Genomic DNA, 22,408 nt, shown 5'->3' with positions numbered 1-22,408 from the left:
ACTGTGGGGAGGGTCAGTGCTGAGGGAGTGCCACACTGTGTGTGGGGAGGGTCGGTGCTGAGGGAGCGCCGCACTGTGTGGGAGGGTCGGTGCTGAGGGGGCGCCGCACTGTGTGGGAGGGTCAGTGCTGAGGGAGTGCCGCACTGTGTGGGGAGGGTCAGTGCTGAGGGAGTGCCGCACTGTGTGGGGAGGGTCAGTGCTGGGGGAGTGCCGCACTGTGGGGAGGGTCAGTGCTGAGGGAGCGCCGCACTGTGGGAGGGTCAGTGCTGAGGGAGCGCCGCACTGTGTGGGGAGGGTCAGTGCTGAGGGAGCGCCGCACTGTGGGAGGGTCAGTGCTGAGGGAGCGCCGCACTGTGTGGGGAGGGTCAGTGCTGAGGGAGCGCCGCACTGTGGGAGGGTTGGCGCTGAGGGAGCACCGCACTGTGTGGGAGGGTCAGTGCTGAGGGAGCATCGCACCATGGGAGGGACAGCGCTGAGGGAGCGCTGCACTTTGGGAGGGTCAGCACTGAGGGAGTGTTGAACTGTCATTTGGATGAGGCATTATACTGTGGCCATGTTTGTCCTCTCAGATGGTCATAAAAGATGCTAAGAACACTATAGTAATGAAAAGAATGTCCCTCGGTGTGCGGGGCATTAGTTATCCCCCAATCAACATCAGAAAAGTAGTTTTATCAGCTCATTATCACATTTCTGTGAACAACAACTTGTATTCAAATCACATCTTTAAAATAGATCAGTGTCATCATCAACTCCCTTCGCACAGATAGTGAGAGGATCTTACAGAGTGCGGGATATCAGGATAATGCAATGAGCACATGGCACAATGGTGCACACCCTCCCCCACAGGATAACAAGGATCAAGCTACACCACATAAAGGTGACCAATAACTACTTTTCGTTGTAATTGATAATAACTATATTTGCTGGCCTTTTCTGTATATATATTTGGAATGGTGATTATTTTGCACTGTGCTGGAATTTGGGGGTTTGTTGTATTATTTGGTAAACCTTCAATAAAAACATTTTTAAAAAATAGATCGCTATCTATTAGCTATTGGTGAAATCATCTGTTGCAATGCCAAGTGGTGTCAGGATTTGGCTGTGTCAGATCATGCCGCTCCCAGATTTGATTAGCCAGTCACCGTTTTGGGTTAATGACCTTTTATCACAACTGGTGAAAGGTCACAGGCCTGTAACGTTGCCCTGTGTCTCTTTCTCCACAGACGCTGCCAAACCTTCTGAGCGTTTCCACCCTTTCCTGATTTGATTTCAGATTCCCAGCATTCGCAGTATTTTGCTTTTTGAAAGCTAGTTCACTGGCTGGTCTCACTCATGAACAATAGGTATTTATGTTAACGGCAACCGTGGTACAATAATCCAGAGTCAGTCCCTCCAGCAGCAACAAAGGAATCCCCTACAAGTTGGGTGGCTCAGTGGTTAACTCTGCCGCCTCACCACGCCAGAGGTCCCGGTTCAATTCCAGCCTCGGGTGATTGTGCAAACTCCACACATTCTCCCTGTGTCGGTGAGGGTTTCCTCCCACAGTCCAAACATGTGTAGGTTAGGTGGATTGGCCATGCTAAATTGCCCCTTAGTGTCCAAAGATGTGTGGGTTAGGATGGATTGGCCATGCTAAATTGCCCCTTAGTGTCCAAAGATGTGTAGGTTAGGGTGGATTGGCCATGTTAAATTGCCCCTTAGTGTCCAAAGATGTGTAGGTTAGGGTGGATTGGCCATGCTAAGTTGCCCCTTAGTGTCCCAAAGATGTGTAGGTTAGGGTGGATTGGCCATGCTAAATTGCCCCTTAGTGTCCAAAGATGTGTAGGTTAGGTGGACTCTGCGCTCTACGGGCCGTCCCCAGGGACGGGGACTCTGCGCTCTACAGGCTGTTCCCAAGGATGAGCACCGAGAGAAACATCAGCTACTGCTGGAGGATCATCAACTCAGTGAAAGGAGCTCTTTGGTCTGCCCAGAAAGTGCTGGTCTTCCAATGCAAAGAGCTGTCAATGACTGAGTGTTGCAGACTGGTACATTCCAAAGCTCAGGACTATGTGCTGAGGGACACACTCAAGCTTGGGGCATGTGCCACAGAGGCACAATGGGAGAAGGTTGCTGCCTAAGGCCCTTTCACCTTAGCACATATCAAACCCTCAGGCTGTCTGGGGTTCAATGAATGCTGTGAATACACTCTGTAATTGAAAGTGTAGTGAAGCATCTTGGTGCCAGATGCTGTACTGAAAGAAACTGATCGTCTTTGGACTTTATAATGTAAGTTTAACTTTGAACTGTTATTTATTATACTTTCATAAATTCTATGAAGAAAGTATATTTCCTGAAAAAAAAAGGTGTCTTTAGCTGAGCAGGTTGAATCTTATCAGTCTGTACTTTATTACTCTGCCATCTACTGCCTTTGTGACAATGAGGGATGGCGCTAATCAGACCAATCTTTTGCTGCCATTCTCTCAGACTGACAGCCTTTGGGTGATTTCTGTTAGCTTGCAATTTCTTGAAAGGTAATCAGGAGTAAATCTTTAAGTATCCATTAATGTGCTATTTTTAATTCAATGCTATTTACATTAGCTGTACAGATTCAGCATGGTTGCTGGCACCTTTAGCTTCAATACAGACTTGTCCAACCCACAGCTCGCAGGATACATTGTGGTTCCCCTAAGGCCTTGGGACGAGGACCGCCAAGCTTGTTTCACATTCAACTGATGCTGCTTATCCAATTTGAGGCTGGTTTCTCTCTGGATTGGCTGAGGGTAGGCTCACTGGTGTAAACAAGGAGGGACACACACACCCTCTTACACTCTAGTCATCAGCTTTATTTATCACTCATTTATAAACGACCAGTTTACTGCTCTGACATTGTTGTTTTGCTCAGCAACTTGGTTCTTTTCATAAGTCAGCTGTTTTTCTGAAATTTGTGCTTAATGTTGCGCCAATCCTTATCTTTCCAAAATATGCTTGGCAACTCTTCCTCCCCCCACTCCCGTGGTAGCACAGTGACACAGTGGTTAGCACTGTTGCCTCACAGCGCCAGGGACCTGGGTTTGATTCCCGATTTGGGTCACTGCCTGTGTGGCATTTGCATGTTCATCCTGTATCTGTGTGGGCTGCCTCTGGCTGCTCTAGTTTCCTCCCACAGTCTGAAAACGTGGATTGGCTATGCTAAATTCCCCCTTTGTATCCATAGATGTGTACGTTTTGAGGATTGGCCATGTTAAATTGCCCCTTAATGTCTAAAGATGTGTAGGTTAGGGTGGATTGGCCGTGCTAAATTGTCCCTTAGTGTCCCAAAGATGTGTAGGTTAGGGTGGATTGGCCATGCTAAATTGTCCCTTAGTGTCCAAAGATGTGTAGGTTAGGGGGATTGGCCACGGTAAATACGCAGGGTTACAAAGATGAGGGGGATGGGCCTGGGTGAAATGCTCTATCAGAGAGTCAGTGGGTTCGAGCCCCACTCAGGATACACAGAATCCAGGCCAACACTCCCAGCATTGTACTTCATTGTCCCAGCTCCTATCTTTTGGATTAGAGGTTAAACTGAGACCGTGTCTGCCCTCTCAGCTAGATGCAAAACATCCCACAGTCTTATTGGAACAGCAGGGACCTGGTGCGCTGGGCTAATATTCAGCCTTAACTAACATCACCGAGCAGATTATCCAGCTTGTCATCACATTGGTTTTTGTGGGATCTTGCCGTGTGCAAATTGGTTGCTGCATTTCCTACAACAGTGACGACACTTCAAAAGTCTGTTCAAAGCGATTGACTGTGAAACGGCCATGCAAGCCACTCAGTTCGAGGGCAATTAGGGATGGGCAATAAATGCTGGCCTAGCCAGCAACACCCATGCCCCATGAAGGAATTAAAAAGAAAATCATCTTGAGGCATCCTGCCAGCTGCTATAGAAATGGAAGGCTTTCTTTACACCCTAGTTCAAAGCATAACTCATTTTAATGCAGGTAACTGTTAAAAATTAAACAAACAATGCCTGACGTGCTGAGTAAGCTGATCTCAAGCACAACAACACTGGCCTCCGCACTGGATGCAGTTCAGAGGTTTATGAGACTGTGGAATGGGCGGGTTGTCTAGAGATGAAATGTCATTCAGAATTGTATCCGCTGGAGTTTGGAAGAGTAAGAGGCGACTTGATTGAAACATATAAAATTGTGAGGGGTCTTGACAGGGTGGATGTGGAGAGGATGTTTCCTCTTTGCGGAGAAATTAGAACTGGGGGGGGGGGGTCACTGTTTTAAAATAAGAGGTCACCCGTTTAAGATGGAGTTGAGGCAAAAAGATTTCTCTCAGAAGGTAGGGAGTCTCCAGAACTCTCTTCCTGCAAAGGTTGTGGAAAGAGTCTTCAGATATTTTTAAGGCAGAGCTAAATAGATTCTGAGAAGCAAGGGGATGATAGGTTATCCAGCTAGGCGAGATGCAGATTTGAGGTTACTATTAGATCAGCTGTGATCTTATTGAATGGTGGAGCAAGCTCAAGGGACCAAGTGGCCTACTCCTGCTCCTCATTCTCATGTTGGTAAAAGGCTTGGCTCCGAACTAAGTCAAACATTCTGAAACTTGGAGGTACCATTTGATGGAGTGCGGAAACAAGAAAATTGTATTCTCTGCACAAACTCTTGGCTGGTTGGAGTCATACCTGGCACAAAGGAAGATGGTTGTAGTGGTTGGAGGTCAATCATTTCAGCTCCAGGACATCACTGCAGGAAATCCTCAAGGTAGTGTCTTAGATCCAGCCATCTTCAGCTGCTTCATCAATGACCTTCTCACCATCAGTAAGGTCAGAATTGGCGATGTTCGCTAATGATGGCTAGAAGTCCCAAAAAGACTGTGCTTTTTAAAAAAAGTGCATATCTTCCAATTACAATTATTTCCCGTGACAGATGAGGTCTTTATTAGTCAGCTTCCAGTTAAATTTCATCAGCACAAAAAGACCTTGGGGCAGAGTATTTGATCTGCTCCACCCTGGCCCTGCCTGGTTTGTGACTGTCACTCTTACCAGCCCTCATTCTGTCACCATCCAAGTTTAGTCTCAGGCTGTTGTCCCATTCATTACCTACTGGACAGCACACAATCAGCATCTTCCCAATGAAATAGAGATCATGATATATAGAATCTCGACTCCAGTCTGCACCTTGCCACCGTGTCCCCTTCTATGAGAGGGAAAGATGTTTATTTATATCGAGTCTTTTACGTCGGGCTATCCCAAAGCACTTTACAGCTAATGAAGGGCTTAGTGAAATTTAGTCACTGTTGCAATGTCAGAAGCTTCTTACAGTGAATTTAAATCCCCCTTACTGTCCCTCTGGATAGAATACAGTGAACAAGCTACTCTCCAAACCAGCCTCCCGTTCATTGACTCTGTCTACACTTCCCTCGGAAAAGCATAATCAAGGACCCCCACGCACCTTGGACATTCTTTCTTCCACCTTCTCTCATCGGGAAAAAGGTACAAAAGTCTGAGGTCACGTACCAACCGACTCAAGAACAGCTTCTTCCCTGCTGCTGTCAGACTTTTGAATGGTCCTATCATGGTGACATGGTGGCACAGTGGTTAGCATTGCTGCCTCACAGCGCCAGGGACCCAGGTTCAATTCCTGCCTTGGATCACTGTCTGTGTGGAGTCTGCACACTCTCCCCATGTCTGCGTGGGTTTCCTCCGGGTGCTCCGGTTTCCTCCCATAGTCAGAAAGATGTGTTGGTTAGGTGCATTGGCTATGCTAAATTCTCCCTCAGTGTACCCGAACAGGCGCCGGGGTGTGGTGACTAGGGGATTTTTCACAGTAACTTCAATGCAGTATTAATGCAAGCCTCCTTGTGACACTAATAAATAAATTTAAAACACATATTAAGTTGATCTTTCTCTACACCCTAGCTGTGACTGTAACACTACATTCTGCACTCTCTCCTTTCCTCCTCTATGAATGGCATGCTTTTTCTTGTGTGTTACACAGACACAATACTTTTCACTGTATCCCAATACATGTGACAATAATAAACCAAATATTAAGTTGATCTTTCTCTACAACCTAGCTATGACTGTAACACTACATTCTGCACTCTCTCCTTTCCTTCTCCCTTCTATACTCTATGAACAGTATGCTTTGTCTGTACAGCACATAAGAAACAATACTTTTCACTGTATCCCAATTCATGTGACAATAATAAATCAAATCGATTCCTGGCACAATTCAAAATGTAGCACAGAAGTTAGATTGTGGTACTTATCTGGTATGTAACCTGCAGGGATTGAGGTATTGAGGAAGGAGAGAGCTCAGTAGACTTGTACTCTCTCCCCATCTGCTCTTTCCTTCCTTTGATCATCTTTACATGGCCTCATATCTCAATGCAAGTCCAGCAGCGACTGAGAGTCTCAGAAACTGGCACCACAGTGTGGTGTCAGACATATATCGCAAGGCAAATGCTGACTTTAGTCAGATCTGCTCTTGCAGCACTTTTTTTTAAGAAAGAGAAATGAAAATTTGATGAAATGAAACAAAATACATGTTCAAAAGAAGCATTTATTAACAGTACAACACAAAAGCAAAATACTAATGCTGGAAATCTGAAATAAAAACAGACACTGATGCTGTTTCTCTAGACACTGCTGAGCGTTTGCAGCATTTTCTGTTTTTATTTAGCCACAGCATTTCTGGCAAATTGGTTTGATGCAACAGGGTGAGGTGTCTGTCAGCAGTACACACAGGCGCTCCACATAATGCACACATCTATGCCCACTTGTTAGCGCAAGTTAACAATTGACATTATTGCTGATCGCCAACAATAGTTTAAGAAAAATGAAGAATTAATCATTCATGTCGAGGGTGTTAATTGTCAACCAATAGAGATCACAAATTCCACTGTTTTAACCAACAGGAACCCTCCTTTGGAATGAGGTTTGCAGTGAAAGGTGATACTATTGTAGTATCAGATTGTCACCACTAAGTGGCAGTCACCAGTCACATCTGCATTGGTTGCTGGCGCTGTGTTATCTTTAATTCTGTCACTGGGCCCACAGTGCAGCAACTGGAGATCTCGTGAATCTGCCAATGCTGGTAGCTCTGTGGATAGATTCGCTGCCTGGTATGGCACTAAGGCATAAGGAAGATCCAAGCTTCAGCTTGCTGCTCTGTTCTGCGTTAACTAATCTTGGCTGATGTGACAGTAAGGCAAGGCTGCATTTGTCTGCAGAAATCAGAGTGAGAAGTCAGCAGTGACCAAGCTGTGGGGAAATTGTGCACGCACGTGAATGTGATTGGAGGATAGCACTGGACTGTGTTGCTCCAATGTCAGATGTTGTCTAAGGGAAAAGAAATAGGATTTTTAAAAAAAATTCTCCATTTCACCATCTACAAAAAAAAAGGTGGTCTCGAAGCTGTTGCTTCTGGTGGATTGATGCTGTAAGCCCAAATTCATTCAAACAGAATGTGCCTACAGAACAGTGCTTCGTTAGTAATATTGGCACAGTGGGACAAGGCCTGCATTTCATTAGCACTTTTCGCAATCTCCGGATGTCGCAAAGTGCTTTCCAGCCAAGGAAACTTTTAGTATAGTCACTGTTATAATACAGGAAACACAGTAGCCAGTTTGCGCACAGCAAAATCCCACAAGAAGCAGATAAGCACTTCATGATTTTTTAATTGATTTATTTATTCGTGGGGCAGGGACCAGCATTTATTGCCCATCCCTAGTTGCCCTTGAGCGATTGATATAACTAAGTTTCATTATTTTCAGAGGGCAGAGGGCAATTAAGAATCAACCACATTGCTGTGGCTCTGCATTCACATGTGGGTCAGACCAAGGACAGCAGATTTCCTTCCCTAAAGGGAACCGGATGGGTTTTTCCAACAATCAAAAGTGGGTCAGCAGTAGAGTCTTAATCCCAAATATTTTTTATTGAATTCAAATTCCACCATCTGCCATGGCAGGATTCGAACCCACGTCCCCCAGAACATTAGCTGAATCTCTGGATTAATAATCTAGTGATAATACCACTAAGTCATCACCTCCTCTATTGGCTGTGGGGTAAATATTGGCACAGGACGATCCATTAAAATTATAGAGTGTACAGCATTGTACTTGTTTGGTTACCACAAAAGATGGGACTTTGTGATCAAAAATGAATTCCACATGGCATATCTGAGGCCAACATTGTATACAGATGGTCTCTCACTCTGGCTGGTGTAAAGGTGCGTCTGCTGTTGGCACTTTATAATAAAATGGTGTATGAAAAGGACTTGTTTGGTTTCAGAATGCATTGTTGTAAATTGAAAAGATACATAATGGCGCACAGTGACGTACTGGGAGCAGGGCAGGAGGGAGGAAGCGAGCCGGGCTGGAGGGAGGCAGCGAGGCTTGATAAGTTTAGCCGAAAAGCATTGACAGAGGAATAGGAAGCATACCAGCCGATAATTTGATTTAGCTTGCTCCAAACAAAACACAAGCAAACCTGCTTATCATGGATATCAAAACTTGATAAATTGCAAGTGAAAGACACAATCCTCCCCAGTCTCCAATACGTAAATTCCTTCTATCACAAAGGAGGGGGAAGAAAAGACTTGCATTTATAACGTAGCTTACACAATCTCCAAACATTTTATAACCAAATCAGTACTTTGAAGTGTAGTCGCTGTTGTAAGGGATGAAATGCAGCAGCCAATATGTGCTGCACAGTGGGTTAGCACTGCTGTCTCTCAGCGCCAGGGGCCCAGGTTCAATTCCTGGCTCGGGTCACTGTCTGTGCAGAGTCTGCACATTCTCCCCATGTCTGCGTAGGTTTCCTCTGGGTGCTCCCCTTTCTGCCCACGCACCAAAGAATGTGGATAAGAACATAAGAAATAAGAGCAGGAGTAGGCCATCTAGCCCTTCGAGCCTGCCCCACCATTCAATAAGATCATGGCTGATGTGAAGTGGCTCAGTTCCACTTTCCCGCTTTCTCCCCATAACCCGTAACTCCCTTGCCTACCAAAAACCTATCTACCCGTGACTTAAATATATTTAGCGAGGCAGCCTCTGCCACTTCAACGGGCAGAGAATTCCAGAGATTCACCACCCTTTGAGTGAAGAAGTTCCTCCTCAACTCCGATCTAAACTGCACCCCCCCCTTATCTTGAGGCTGTGCCCTCTAGTCCTGCTATCCTTTCTAAGCGGGAAGAATCTCTCTACCTCTACCCGATCCATCCCCTTCATTATCTTATATGTCTATATAAGATCCCCCCTCATCCTTCTAAACTCCAATGAGTACAGACCCAGTCTATTTAGTCTCTCTTCATAGTCCAACCCCCTCATCTCCAGTATCAGCTTACTGAACCTCCTCTGCACTCCCTCCAAGGCCAAAACATCCTTGTGCAAGTGCGGCGACCAAAACTGCACACAGTACTCCAGCTGCGGCCTCACCAGTGCCCTGTACAGTTGCAGCAAGACCTCCCTACTTTTATATTCTATCCCCCTCGCTATAAAGGCCAACATCCCATTCGCATTGGCCAAGCTAAATTGTCCCTTAGTGTCCAAAGATGTGTAGGTTAGGTGGATTGGCCATGCTAAATTTCACCTTAGTGTCCAGAGATGTGCAGGATAGATGACTGGCCATTCTAAATGCGCGGGCTTACAGGGTTGGGCATGGCAGCTGGGTAAAATGGTCTGTCTGAGAATTGGTGCAGGTTCGATGGGCCGAATGGCTTCCTCCTGCACTGTAGGGATTCTATGGTGTACAACGAGCACCCACAAGCAGCAGTGCAACTAAATAATCGTTCTGATTTTAGTGGTGGTTGAGAGATAAATATTGGATGCAGAATGAACTCCCCTGCTCTGCTTTGAGGTAGTGACTGTGGGTCCTTTTTTACGCATCCATGGGGACAAATCAGTTTAATGGCTTGTCCAAAAGATGGCCTCTCTAACACTGCAGTGCTCCCTCAGCACTGCACTCCAGCGTCAGCCTAGATTTCGTGCTCGAGTCTCTGCTTATAAGTCAAGAGGCAATAGTGTTACCCACTGAGCCATGAGTGACACAGGAGGGAAAAGGAAGCCACAAAGCCTGTCAACCTTTGCCTCATCTTGCACTGACTGGTAACAGGTTTAACAAAAAGAAGAGCCTTCATACTTTTATTGAGAGCAAGAAATGGAACAGATTGGACAGAATGTCATTCTATAAAAGTGCAACAGGAAAGTGACGTGATGAGAAGCATGGCTCAGCCTGGTCTCCTGGCCACCAGCCTAGCATGCAATAAAGCAAGATTAGAAGGAGTGGGGAGAGACTTCACCACTCCCTCGCCAACCCCTCAAATCGTTCTGAAATATCCCTATTTCTATTCTAGAGAGAAGTACTTGGGCCTGTTCCAAAGCTTTGTTATTGTTCAAACACCGATTTGATTCAAATCCAGGCTGGCTAGAGAAAAGAAAATCTAAAGTAAAAACCGCCCGCGGCAGCCAGGATTTTAAACCCAAAATGTTTCAAAGTACAGTCTACGTAACAGATCGGCGGCTGGGAAGGAGGAGCAAGGCAACAATGCAATGAAATTGAATTGTTGCCTTGTGCTAGGGATATTCTGAAGCACAAGGGTGGAACTAGCCCACAATAGAGATAGAAGGAGTGTTCCTGGTGCCTCAAGCTGACATGGACAGACACACACACACCAGGCAAGTCCTAGTGTTGATCCCTGGTCAGGTTGAGGTGGCTGGGTCTATGGCTAAAAACGCTTCAACATCTAGGTTAGATGGAGAAAGGGAAGGGTGAGGCTGCTTGGGAGAGCAGAGGGGTGGGCAACTGTGCAGGGTGTCTGCTCCTGATTGTGGGCGTAACACCCAAAGAATGAATGTGTTTGTGCGTGTGTGTGGATTTACATTGGGAGGCTTCGTGCTTAGCTGCACTGCAGTCAATAGCTTGCTAAAATTCACCATTAAGATCAAATGTGCAGGATTAGCACTTGGCTGAGGTGCTGAAGAATCTCTGAGACTGTACCACAGCAAGGGATCACCAACGTTTGGGACAGAAAATCCAAAATGAATCTACTCACGCACCAGCGACAGGGTTTCCCAAAGTAAGTACAAATACATTAAATCAGGGGGAGGGAGAGGTGGGGGTGGGGAGACAGACAGAGACAGAGAGACACAATCAGAGACAGAGAGAGAACGGTCTAATTACACTCTTGTGCTTCAAGGCACCAGAGAACACACCTTTAGTGTGTGGCAGATTGGTACTAGGCAGGATTTAAGATGTGTTAGGATGTCAGAGTGCCTCACAGTGCCCTTTGCCCTCATCATCAATCCTCCGATTTGGACCAAACACACTCGAATTGTCAGATCACTTGCCGCTTCAAGTGTTTTAAAGGACGTGATTACTCAGCTTGGTGCACTCAAACAAGGCAATCAGAAAGGAAGCTGGGGAGGGGAGGATTGGGTCATCTTATCAAGTATCAGGATTCCAAATGTCTGGAGGTGCTAGTCTGAAGGAACCCGGGGAGGGGGGTGGGACGTCGTTAAAAAAGCAATGCCACTTTGATATAGTTTCTGCAAGTTATCAAAGGGGAATTTAAAAAGGTGAACAATGAAAAGTTTGGAAAATCATCGCTTTGGTACCCGCCGTGGATCCCTTCCGTTGCTAAGAGTGGTGGTTGCCGGGGTGGGGCCGGATGTAGTGACTGCCTGGTTATTTCCTGGGCCGCGTCCGTTACCTCTTCCCCCCGCTGGTGGTGGTGGCTGGTGGTTCATGTTCCCCGGGGAAGCTCCACCTGAACCAGCGGCATTGAGACTGTCGTTACCTGGAGCGACAGGAACAAGGAACAAAACCAGACGACAATAACAAATCAGAACCATCTCCTTTTTTATTGGGCGATTTGGGAAATTCCCCCACCCTGCATTTCTAACAACCTCGACATCGGCCAGTCTGAGGGCTGAACGGAACATAACGCTTTCATCACCATTTTGTGCTCAGTAACATATCAATCCCAGTGAATATATAAAGCTGCTGAATTATAGATTCAATTAGCATTGTTCTTTCATTTTTAGTCCACAACGTGAGGGATATCTTGCATCCCGTGTCATGAGGCTAGAGAAATTGCACATCTCTCTTCTTGGACTCAGCACAATGAAAAACCATTGGGCTAGACTCCAGCTTCCTCCATGCCAAGGCCTGTACCCTGCATGATAGATGTACCCAAGCTGCCAGCCCTCTGCCAAGGCAGCAGCAGAAGTGTGGCTGGCTGGCACCTTGAGGCTTATGGCAGGCGCACAAAGGCTGCTGCTTAACATTTTTGCATTAATTCACCAAACAGCCACACCAGATATGAGGAGCTCACCTTCCCACTGTCGCTGTGGAGGAAGAACCTGCTCCCCTGTTACTGACAAGGAAACCAGAAAGTTCTGCATCTGTCAACTGCTCAAGCATTGAGCAGCAGTGGGGGCTTTGCCCCTTGGCAGAGTTTCCCCTATTTGCTCAGGTGAATCTTGTGCTTAAGTAAAGGAGGTTAGAACGAGAAGGTTAAACGTAGTGCAGGCAGCTGCAGAATAACCAAAGTACCCAATTCCCAAGCCCCGTGCACCTGGGTGACAATTATTCTGCTTTCCCACAGCAGTTGCGCTCTGCCTGCCTGAGTAAGATTGCCAGCAGTAGGAACCAGACTGGCTGTCCAAATACATTTCAGAGTGAAACCTTACACCTGTTACCTGTTGTAAGGGAGGAAACATGGGCAACCAATTTGCGAACAGCAAGCTCCCATAAACAGCAACGTGGCAAATGACCAGAGAATCTGGTTTTGATGATGTTGTGGTTGAGGGAACCAGGCTTGCGAGTAAACTAGCAAAGTTTACATTTTTTTTGTAGCGGAGGTTCCTTAAGTAGTCTCCAGCGTCACAGACTAGTATATTAACGATGAGCTGTGCTAACATGGCAGACTCGATAGTGACGTGTAGAAGCTGCAGGGTTTGCTGGAAAGATTTGCAAATTCTATAGCACCTATCAGCACCGTAGAACATTCCAAAGCGCTACACAGCCAGTGAAGTGTAATCATTATCGCAATGTAGGAAACACAGCAACCGATTTGCGTGCAGGAGGTTCCTAAAAACAGCAATAACATAAATACCGAGGTCGCCTGTTTCGGTGTTGTAGGCTGAACAATCATTATTGGCCCCAAGACAACAGGGAGAACTCCCTCTGCTCTGTGGCTGTGGGACCTTTTACATCTACCCCAGAGGGCAACGGTGCCAAGACTTAACCGACGGACGGCACATCTGACTGTACTGCACTCTCTCAGTACTGCCCCTTGGACAGTGCAGAATACTGTGGGGCCTTTAGTGCAGGTACTTACCAGTTGTTACAGAAGGTGTTGAATTTGCTGGGCCAGTTGTAGAAGAGCTACCTTGTTCAGACGGGGTCTTAAAAAGAAGGAAAGAGTGCTCAGGTTTAAGTGATTCAATCGGAAACAAACTTGCATATTTTCCTTCACCACTCCCTCGTTACATAGTTTCCCTGCCCTCACCCTCCAATTATACACCTCACTGTCCTGCCCTTAACACAGAATGGCAGGGATAGACTGGCTGCTCGATCATACCTGCCCCACTTCATAACAGCCAGAGCATCGTGACTGAACACCTTTCCTTCAGTGCTCACCCCCACCCGAGTAAGAAGCCTCACAACACCAGGTTAAAGTCCAACAGATTTATTTGATAGTAAATGCCACAAGCTTTCAGAAACACTGTTCCTTCATCAGGTGAGTGGATATTTCTGATCAGAAATATCCACTCACCTGACGAAGGAACAGTGTTTCTGAAAGCTTGTGGCATTTACTATCAAATAAATCTGTTGGACTTTAACCTGGTGTTGTGAGGCTCCTTACTGTGTTTACCCCAGTCCAACACCAGCATCTCCACATCATCATCCCCACCCTCCCAGCCACATCATCTCTTCAGAGAGGCAACAAAGGTCGCCTCAAACAGCTACAGATTCAGTGGTTTTATTCTGTAAAATTAACTGTACAGCTACAAGACAAACTGTTCTGAAAGCTCCATCAAAAGTATTCAATGGCAGGTGGCTAGGAGGAATATGCAAGAATCATCCCATTCGACAACTCCCCAAATCTGCTCCTCTAACTCTCCAGAGGATTTCACCACAGCTGCACTGAGCCCTGGTCAGACTGTGTGTCTGAACTGGCATCAAGCTGGACTGAAATACTCATCCAGACCCCAGGAAGAGCTCAGTTCCCACCACAAATCTATGCTGGGTAAGTTGATCACAGCAGGGAGGGGGGCTCGGAGCACTACAAGCAGCCAGAGCGTCCAGGGTTACAGAGGGGGTAGTCACCCAGAGTTCCCAATCCTGATCGCTCAGCAGTGAAACCAGCGGGAACCCTGCTTGTATAGGTTGCCCATATTCGAGGGTGAATGTTGGCACTTGGGTGAGTTGGCACTTGCAGACCCATAACCCAGCAAAACATCAAAACCTTCAGAAGAGGGGGCAAGGAGGCAAGATAAGAAAACTGGCACGATAACAAAAAGCGGGAATCTCATCACCGGCACCACCTGCAGCAGAGGAGTCCCCTAATGGCTGGGGAAGCATTGAATGAAAACAATAGCATCTCAGCCCAGAGGGGTCAGACTTACAGCTTTGTTCTGTGAAGATGCCTGAGACATGTATTCAGGATTGGGGTCGCTGAAATTCGGCACCTCTGAGTACTGCATACAAAACCTGAAACAAACACACAAGTGATTGCACATCGCTATAATCTCACGCGCTTGCGCAGTGCACGCCTGCTGTTAGAGCCCTTCCAGGCAATTTGCATAGAGTCATGGAATCTTACAGTGCAGGAGGTGGCCATTCGGCCCATTGAGTCTGCACCAACCACAATCCCACCCAGGCCCCATCCCCATTTACCCTACTAATCCCCCTGACACTAAGGTCAATTTAACATGGCCAATCCACTAATTCGCACATCTTTGGAGTGTGGGAGGAAATCAGAGCACCCGGAAGAAACCCACACAGACACGGGGAGAACGTGCAGACTCGGCACAGACAGTGACCCAAGCCGGGAATCGAACCTGGGTCCCTGGGGCTGTGAGGCAGCAGTGCTAACCACTGTGCTGCCATGCCGCCCCAACTGCAGTCAGTTGGACTGCAGTCCAACACAGTCCTTTGAAGAAAGGAACAGACACCAGTAGAGCGTCTGTTGGCAAATGTTGGCAAAACATCAGCTTGGAGCACCCAAACTGTGGAGGGCGAAGATCCATGTTAACTTTAATCCAAACATTGCCCAGTTGCTCCAGAAAGGGAGGGGAGGGTGAGGCCAATGCACCCAAATTCTAGTTTCACACACAGTTGACCAGTCTGCTGCTACCCAAGGCATACACAGAGTTGCAGCTGCATGTACAGACAATCAGGACAAAACAAACCTTGCATATCTCTGGTGCCTTTTACAAACACAGGACGTTCCAAAGTACTTTACAGCCAATGAACTACTCTTGAAATGTAATCACTGCTGTAATGCAGGAAATGCAGCAGCCAATTAGCAAGCTCCCACAATGAGCAATGTGAGAATGGCCAGGTGATATGTTTTAATAGTGCTTTTAAAAATTCTTTCATGGGATGTGAGCATTGCTGGCAAGGCCGGGAATTGTTGCTCACCCTAGTTGCCCTTGAACTGGATGTCTTGCTACACCATTTCAGAGGACAGTTATGAGTCAAACACATTGCTGCGTGTCGGGAGTCATGTGTACGTCAGACCAGGCAAGGATGGCAGATTTCCTTCCCTGAAGGACTCCCTCAGTACTGTACCAGGACTACGTGTTACCTCTTTAATCCGGACAAATGTGAGGTAATGCATTTTGGAAGGTGTAATGCAGCTAGGAAATATACAGTAAATGGCAGAGTATTAGGCAGAGGGATCTGGGTGTTCAGGTACACAGGTCACTGAAAGTGGCAATGCAGGTGGAGAAGGTAGTCAAGAAGGCACACGGCACGCCTGCCTTCATCAGCTGGGGGGTATTGAGTATAAAAACTGGCAAGTTACGTTGCAGCTTTACAGACCCTTAGTTAGGCGGCACTTGGAATATAGTGTTCAATTCTGGTCGCCACACTACCAGAAGGATGTGGAGGCTTTGGAGAGGGTACAGAAAAGATTTACCAGGATGTTGCCTGGTATGGAGGGCATTAGCTATGAGGAGAGGTTGGAGAAACTTGGTTTGTTCTCACTGGAAAGACGGAGGTTGAGGAGGTGACCTGATAGAAGTCTATAAGATTATGAGGGGCATGGACAGAGTGGATAGTCAGAAGCTTTTTCCCAGGGTGGAAGAGTCAATTACTAGAGGGCACAGGTTTAAGGTGCGAGGGGCAAGGTTTAAAGGAGATGTACGAGGCAGATATTTTACACAGAGAGTGGTGGGTGCCTTGAACTCACTGCCGGGGGAGGTAGTGAAAGTGGATACAATAGTGACTTTTAAGGAGCGTCTTCACAAGTACATAAATACGATGGGAATAGAGGGATATGGTCCCCGGAAGGGTGGGGGGGTTTTAGTTCAGTCAGGCAGCATGGTCGGTGCAGGCTTGGAGGGCTGAAGGGCCTGTTTCTGTGCTGTAATTTTCTTTGTTCTTTGAATGTCGGCCTAGATTGTGCATTCTAGACCCTGGAGTGGGACATTAGTGAACCAGATGAGTTCTTACAGCAATTGATGATAGTTTCATGGTCACCGTTACTGAGACGAGCTTTCAATTCCAGATTTCATTAACGGAGTTTGAATTCCACCAACTGCTGTGGTGGGAGAAATAGCCTCTGGATTACTAGGGCAGTGACATTTCCACTATACCAATATCTTTCCAGTGGCCTGGGAGAACTCTGCTGCTCTTCAAAATACTGCCAGGGGGTACTTTAGGTCCACTTGAGACAGTGGAGGCATCTTGGTTCAATGTTCCATCTGAAAAGCGGCAGCTCCAACAGTACAGCATTCCCTCAGCACTGCAGCGGGGTCACTGGCCTAGATTTTGTGGTCAAGACCCGGGCACTTGAACCCACAACTTTCTAACTCAAAAGAGAAAAAGCTGGCCATTGAACCACAATCAGCCTCCGTGCCAGTACAGTGAACTCTAACCTCCTCAGAGGTACAGAGATTGGAAAGGCAGCTTGTCTATTAGCACTAGCTTTGACTTTGTTTAAGTGAAACCTCCTTCCCAGTGTTAAATAATTCTGTGAAGCAGAGGGGCTATTCAGCCCATTGTGCCTGTGCCAGCTCTTTGAAAGATCAATTTAATTAGTCCGCACTCTCACCCCACCCCATATCCCTGCAAATTATTCCCCCCCATCCAGTATGTATCTGATTCCCCCCCCCACTTTTTGAGAGTTCCTATTGAATCTGCTTCCACTGCCCTTTCAGGCAGCGCCTTCCAGATCACAAGAACTCGCTGCCTTTCCAAAATAAAACCCTGCTCCAGCTCCTCAATCAAAGTGCACAGGTCCAGCTGACTATTTCAGTGCTCTCTCTCTCCTCCTAAACCTTTCCCTTTCTGGTGGGGCAATGCCACCTCCCTCCAATAACCCAATCAAGATTTGAGACCGGGTGAGTGGCCTGCTGTTGGATGCCAACCTACTCCTGACTTCCTCTACTGACCCCACATCGAAGGGATACCCCTTCAACATGCACCAGCACTGCTGAAAATTCCCAAAGTTTATCCAAGCCATTAGGTCAGAGGGAGGAGCAAGGTGGGAACCCAGCTTACAAACAGCTCTCCCCTTTTCGGTGTTGCGGCACAGAACTTACTCTCCCACTTTCTGCAGGTCTCCTCCTCTCCCCGTGTAGAGTGTCAGACATCCTTTCCAAATTGAGGCGTACCTGCAAGATACAATACGGATTTCCTTGAAGACATATCACTCGATCTGAACTCTGAAACTCGCCCCATTCACGCTGCCCAGTTTGCTGCTGAATCGAGCTGGCAGGATGGCAAGACAACCAGCCAACCCAGAGGGTTCGGAATGGCTCACGCCAATGGTGCATGGGAGAGGAGAGTATTATTAAATCACAGGCCCAGGATGGTGGACACCGTTCTTTCACCTTTGAGGAGGAATAGGATCGGAGGAAGTCCTTCTTTAGACAGAACAATCAATATGTGAAACATGCATGTGGCACAGTGGTTAGCACCGCTGCCTCACAGCACCAGGGACCCAGGTTCAATTCCAGCCTCAGGTCACTGTCTGCGTGGAGTTTTGCCTGTGGCTAAGTGGGTTTCCTCTGGTTTCTTCCCACAGTCCAGAGATGTGTAGGTTAGGGTGGATTGGTCATGCTAATTGCCCCTTAGTGTCCAAAGATGTATAAGTTAGGCAAACAAGTGGGGTTACGGAGGTACGGCATGGAGTAGGCCTGAGTAGGATGCTCTGTTGGAAAATCAGTATAGACCTGATGGGCTAAATGGCCTCCTTCTGCACTGTAGGGATTCTATGATTCTCCCAGATAGCACTGTGGAGGAAAAATCCTCAATTTATTTCAGAAAGAATTTAATGCTACAATAGAGAGGGAGGGAGCATAAGGGGCTCTGCGTTAATGAACTAAAGTCAGATGGCCATCCTGATCTGCAATTATTGGGATCTTGGGGAGGGTGTTATCATGTCTACTGGACATTGATGCTGTACAGCCAACAAAGACACACTCACTTCAAGGTGGTCACAAGTCAATGCCAATGGACAAGTGTGGATTAATCAAATTATCCCCATTCCACAGGATAATCATGATTCAAATATATTTCCAGACTGGCTCCAAGCAGAAGGGGTTTTCAGAGAAACTGGGGCTTGTTCTCCTTGGAGTAAAGGAGAATATTGGGTAAGGTAGAGAAAGGAAAGCTGTACCCATTGGCTGATGGGACAAGGCCTGGCAGTGATACAGATTTAAGCTTTTGGACAAGAGACGTGTGTGGGGAGAATGTGAGGTAGATTTCTTTTTACACAGCGAGTGGTAATGACCTGGAACACTGCCCGTGAGGGAAGTGGAGGTAATGAATGATTTGAAAAGGAAACTGGGTGGAAATAATCATAGAAAGAACCTTGCAGGGCCACAAGGTAGTGTGTGCGTGTGCATGTGGAGAAGAATAGGACCAACTGGAATGTTCTGGAGAGCTGGCATGGACTCAGTGGCTCTGTATTTGACACTTGCCCTAGAGGGAAGACTGGGAGTGGCTCCACCAGGCCCTTTGTCAAACAAGTAAGTTTCTTCTCAACTCTCTGAACACCTGAAAATGAGAGTTTCCCTGCTGGCTTGACCATAATGTGGGTATGCCGGCGTTGGACTGGCGTAAACACAGTAAAAAGTCTGACAACACCAGGTTTTAGAACACACAACACACGACAGCGCAGAGTCGCTGAACAGAGACTGATAGCCAAGTTCCGCACACATGAGGACGGTCTCAACAGGGATCTTGGGTTCATGTCGCACTATCTGTAACCCCCGTGACTTGCCTGGGTTTGCAAAACCTCACTTACTGTACCGTCTGGAGACAATACACATCTCTTTAAACTGTGATCAGTGCTCCTACCACTCACATTGTCAGCCACTTCAGGTCTTGAACAGCAGGTTAGGTGTAAGGATTCGCATTTTAATCAGTAATCTCTAAACTGTCTGTGCTTTATATGCTCTGTCTGAGGCCAGAACTCTCCATTCACCTGACGAAGAGGCTGTCCCCTTGAAAGCTTGTGAGAATATTATCAAATAAATAGGTTGGACTAAAACCTGGTGTTGTCAGACTTTTTACTGGGCTTGACCATAAACATCGCTTGGTATTGCACAAAGCCAATCTGGACCAGCAAATCCCAGGTCTGACTCACAGGCTGTGCTGATCTCAGCTGATGTAGGAGGTACTTCTCCTTAGGCCTCAGAAGCCCCAGATTAGTGAGGGGGTAGGGAGGCTGGTCAGGGATGGTGCTGGAATCTGCTGGAAGGTGCTGCTGTTATGGATGTCAGATGAGGACTGGATCACAAAAATTGCTGGAAACACTGAATAGGTCAGGCAGCCTCTGTAGAGAGAAACAGAGTTTACCTTTCAGGCTGAGACGATCCTTTGTCAGGACAGTTCTGGAGTTCAGAAGAGCGAGAGGTAATTTGACTGGAACCTTCAGGATCCTGAGGAGTATTGACAGGAGTGGATGTGGAGAGGGTGGGAGAATCTAGAGTTACGGGTCATAATTTAAAAATAAAGGGTCGCCCATTTAAGATGGAGATAAAGGGATTTTTCTTCTCCGAGGGTGATGAGCCTCTGGAACTCTCTTCCTCAAAAAGCAGTGGGAGTAGAGTCTTTGAATATTTTTAAGGCAGAGCTCGATAGATTTTTGATTAACAAGGGGTGAAAGGTTATCGGGGGGGTTGGCAGGAATGTGAGGTTGAGGTTGCAATCAGATCAGCCAATGATCTTATTGGTGGAGCAGGTTTGAGGGATAGAGTGGCCTATCCCTGCTCCTAATTCATATGTTTGTATGTTGCAGCTTTATCAGGTCTTGATAAACAAAGTGAGTTACCCTCTGGTCAATCGGATGATATCTCCAGCTTGAATCAGACCTCCCACATCATCCCACACCGATATGTTGATACTGCCGGTTTTATCAGCCACTTTACACGTCCTGACTTCATGCCCGTCCTTGGTTTTGGTCACTCGTCCTACAGGACAAAAAACACAATCACAGATCACCTGACAGCTTTCTCGCAAAGACTTAAAGCACATGCCAGGGATATTTTTGCTCCTCCCTCTGATTTCTTACACCATTCTCAACCAAGAATGCAAACAGGGGACTTAGTTTCCCTCTCAAAATTAAAATGTTAGGCATCGGGATAAAAACAGCTTTGGGTTAACCAAAGCCAGATTAGTGTATAAACTCCAGACTGGTTCACCAGTACCATTCAGGGAAGGGAGGTGACTGCCCCTACTGTGTCTTACATACCACTCCAGTGCCACACTTTGTAGTTGACCTCAACTCCATTTTCAAAGCAACTAGGGATGAAAAGATCTCAATCTCAACTGGTGGCATGCTCCTCATCACTGATCTTAAATACTCTACCATCATCTCCCTGGAAAGCCAATTCTTCCACCCTCTTCCATCGGGAAAAAGATACAAAAGTCTGAGGTCATGTACCAACCAACTCAAGAACAGCTTCTTCCCTGCTGCTGTCAGACTTTTGAATGGACCTATCATACATTAAGCTGATCTTTCTTTGTGCCCTAGCTATGACTGTAACACTACATTCTGTACCCCCTCCTTTCCTTCTCCCCTATGTACTCTATGAATGGTATGTTTTGTCTGTATAGTGCGCAAGAAACAATACTTTTCACTGTATCCCAATACATGTGACAACAACAAATCAAATATTAAGTTGATCTTTCTCTACACCCTAGCTGTAACTGTAACACTATGTTCTGCACCCTCTCCTCCTCCCCTATGTACTATGAACCCTATGAACAATATGCATGGTCTGTATATTGCGCAAGAAATACTTTTCACTGCATCCCAATACACATGACAATAATAAATCAATTCAAATATTAAGTTGATCTTTCACTGCACCCTGTGACTGTAACACTACATTCTGCACCCTCTCGTTTCCTTCTCTATGAACAGTATGCTTTGTCTGTACAACATGCAAGAAACAATACTTTTCACTTTATCCCAAAACATGCGACAATAATAAATCAATTCAAATATTAAGCCGATCTTTCTCTACACCCTGTGACTGTAACACTATTTGTGACTGTAGCACTACATTCTACACCCTCTCCTTTGCTTCTTCCCTGTGTACTTTATGAACGGTATGCTTTGTCTGTATAAGAACATAAGAAATAGGAGCAGGAGAGGGCGGGAATGTGGAACTGAGCCACGACAGATCAGCCATGATCTTATTGAATGGCGGGGCAGGCTCGAAGGGCTAGATGGCCAGTGTGCAAGAAACAATACTTTTCACTGTATCCCAATACATGGGACAATAATAAATCAAATCAATTCAATTGAAGACAGACACGATTGGATTTACCTATCTTACATTTGTGGGGGGTGTTGCGGGGGGGGGGGGCGATGCTGGGGGAAGAGAAACTCACCTATTTCCAGGACAATGAAGAGCAGATTTAGGTTTTTCAAACCAGCTTTGATATCCTTCACATAAGTATCGTTTGACATCCTCTCTGGTACACAGGATCTGGATGGTTGTGAAGCTGCAAACTTGAGCAAGTTGGAAGGGACAGGCTCAAATCACTGGCTGAGTTTCCAGGGCAAAACAAGCCCACAAGTCCTCCCCTCCCCGCCAGAGCGGGTGTAAACACTGCATGAGTTGCCTCAGTTGTTGCTCTGCCTCACTCGCCAATGGCCACTGACAGTCCTGTCACTCCCGCCCTCCCCGCTCACTCGCCACCGGAAACCAGCCCTGACAGACAGCCACGCCGACCAAT

The 22,408-nt window shown here is 46.7% G+C and overlaps 1 protein-coding gene across 2 annotated transcripts; it reads right to left on the bottom strand.

The window, feature by feature from the left end:
- Positions 1–6,530: 6,530 nt before the first annotated feature.
- LOC145361961 (SOSS complex subunit B2-like) lies at positions 6,531–22,356 on the bottom strand. Of its 2 annotated transcripts, XM_080217962.1 has the most exons (7): positions 22,061–22,356; positions 20,493–20,631; positions 17,755–17,826; positions 14,611–14,695; positions 13,320–13,386; positions 11,593–11,774; positions 6,531–7,318 (listed from the first exon to the last, which is right to left on the bottom strand). In XM_080217962.1, the coding sequence occupies exons 1-7, from the start codon at positions 22,137–22,139 to the stop codon at positions 7,226–7,228; spliced, it is 717 nt and encodes a 238-aa protein (XP_080074088.1). In that variant the 5' UTR covers positions 22,140–22,356; the 3' UTR covers positions 6,531–7,225. The 2 variants fall into 2 exon arrangements, with proteins under 2 accessions (XP_080074088.1, XP_080074089.1); XM_080217963.1 differs by lacking the exon at positions 6,531–7,318 and having other exon boundaries at positions 9,275–11,774.
- Between the last annotated feature and the right edge of the window lie 52 nt (positions 22,357–22,408).

Source organism: Carcharhinus amblyrhynchos, chromosome X (assembly GCF_965287045.1).
Source record: "Carcharhinus amblyrhynchos chromosome X, sCarAmb.v2.hapA, whole genome shotgun sequence".
Taxonomy (NCBI): Eukaryota; Metazoa; Chordata; class Chondrichthyes; order Carcharhiniformes; family Carcharhinidae; genus Carcharhinus; species Carcharhinus amblyrhynchos.
The sequence above is the reverse complement of the archived record's forward strand: the minus strand, read 5'-3'. Positions and strand labels throughout refer to the sequence as shown.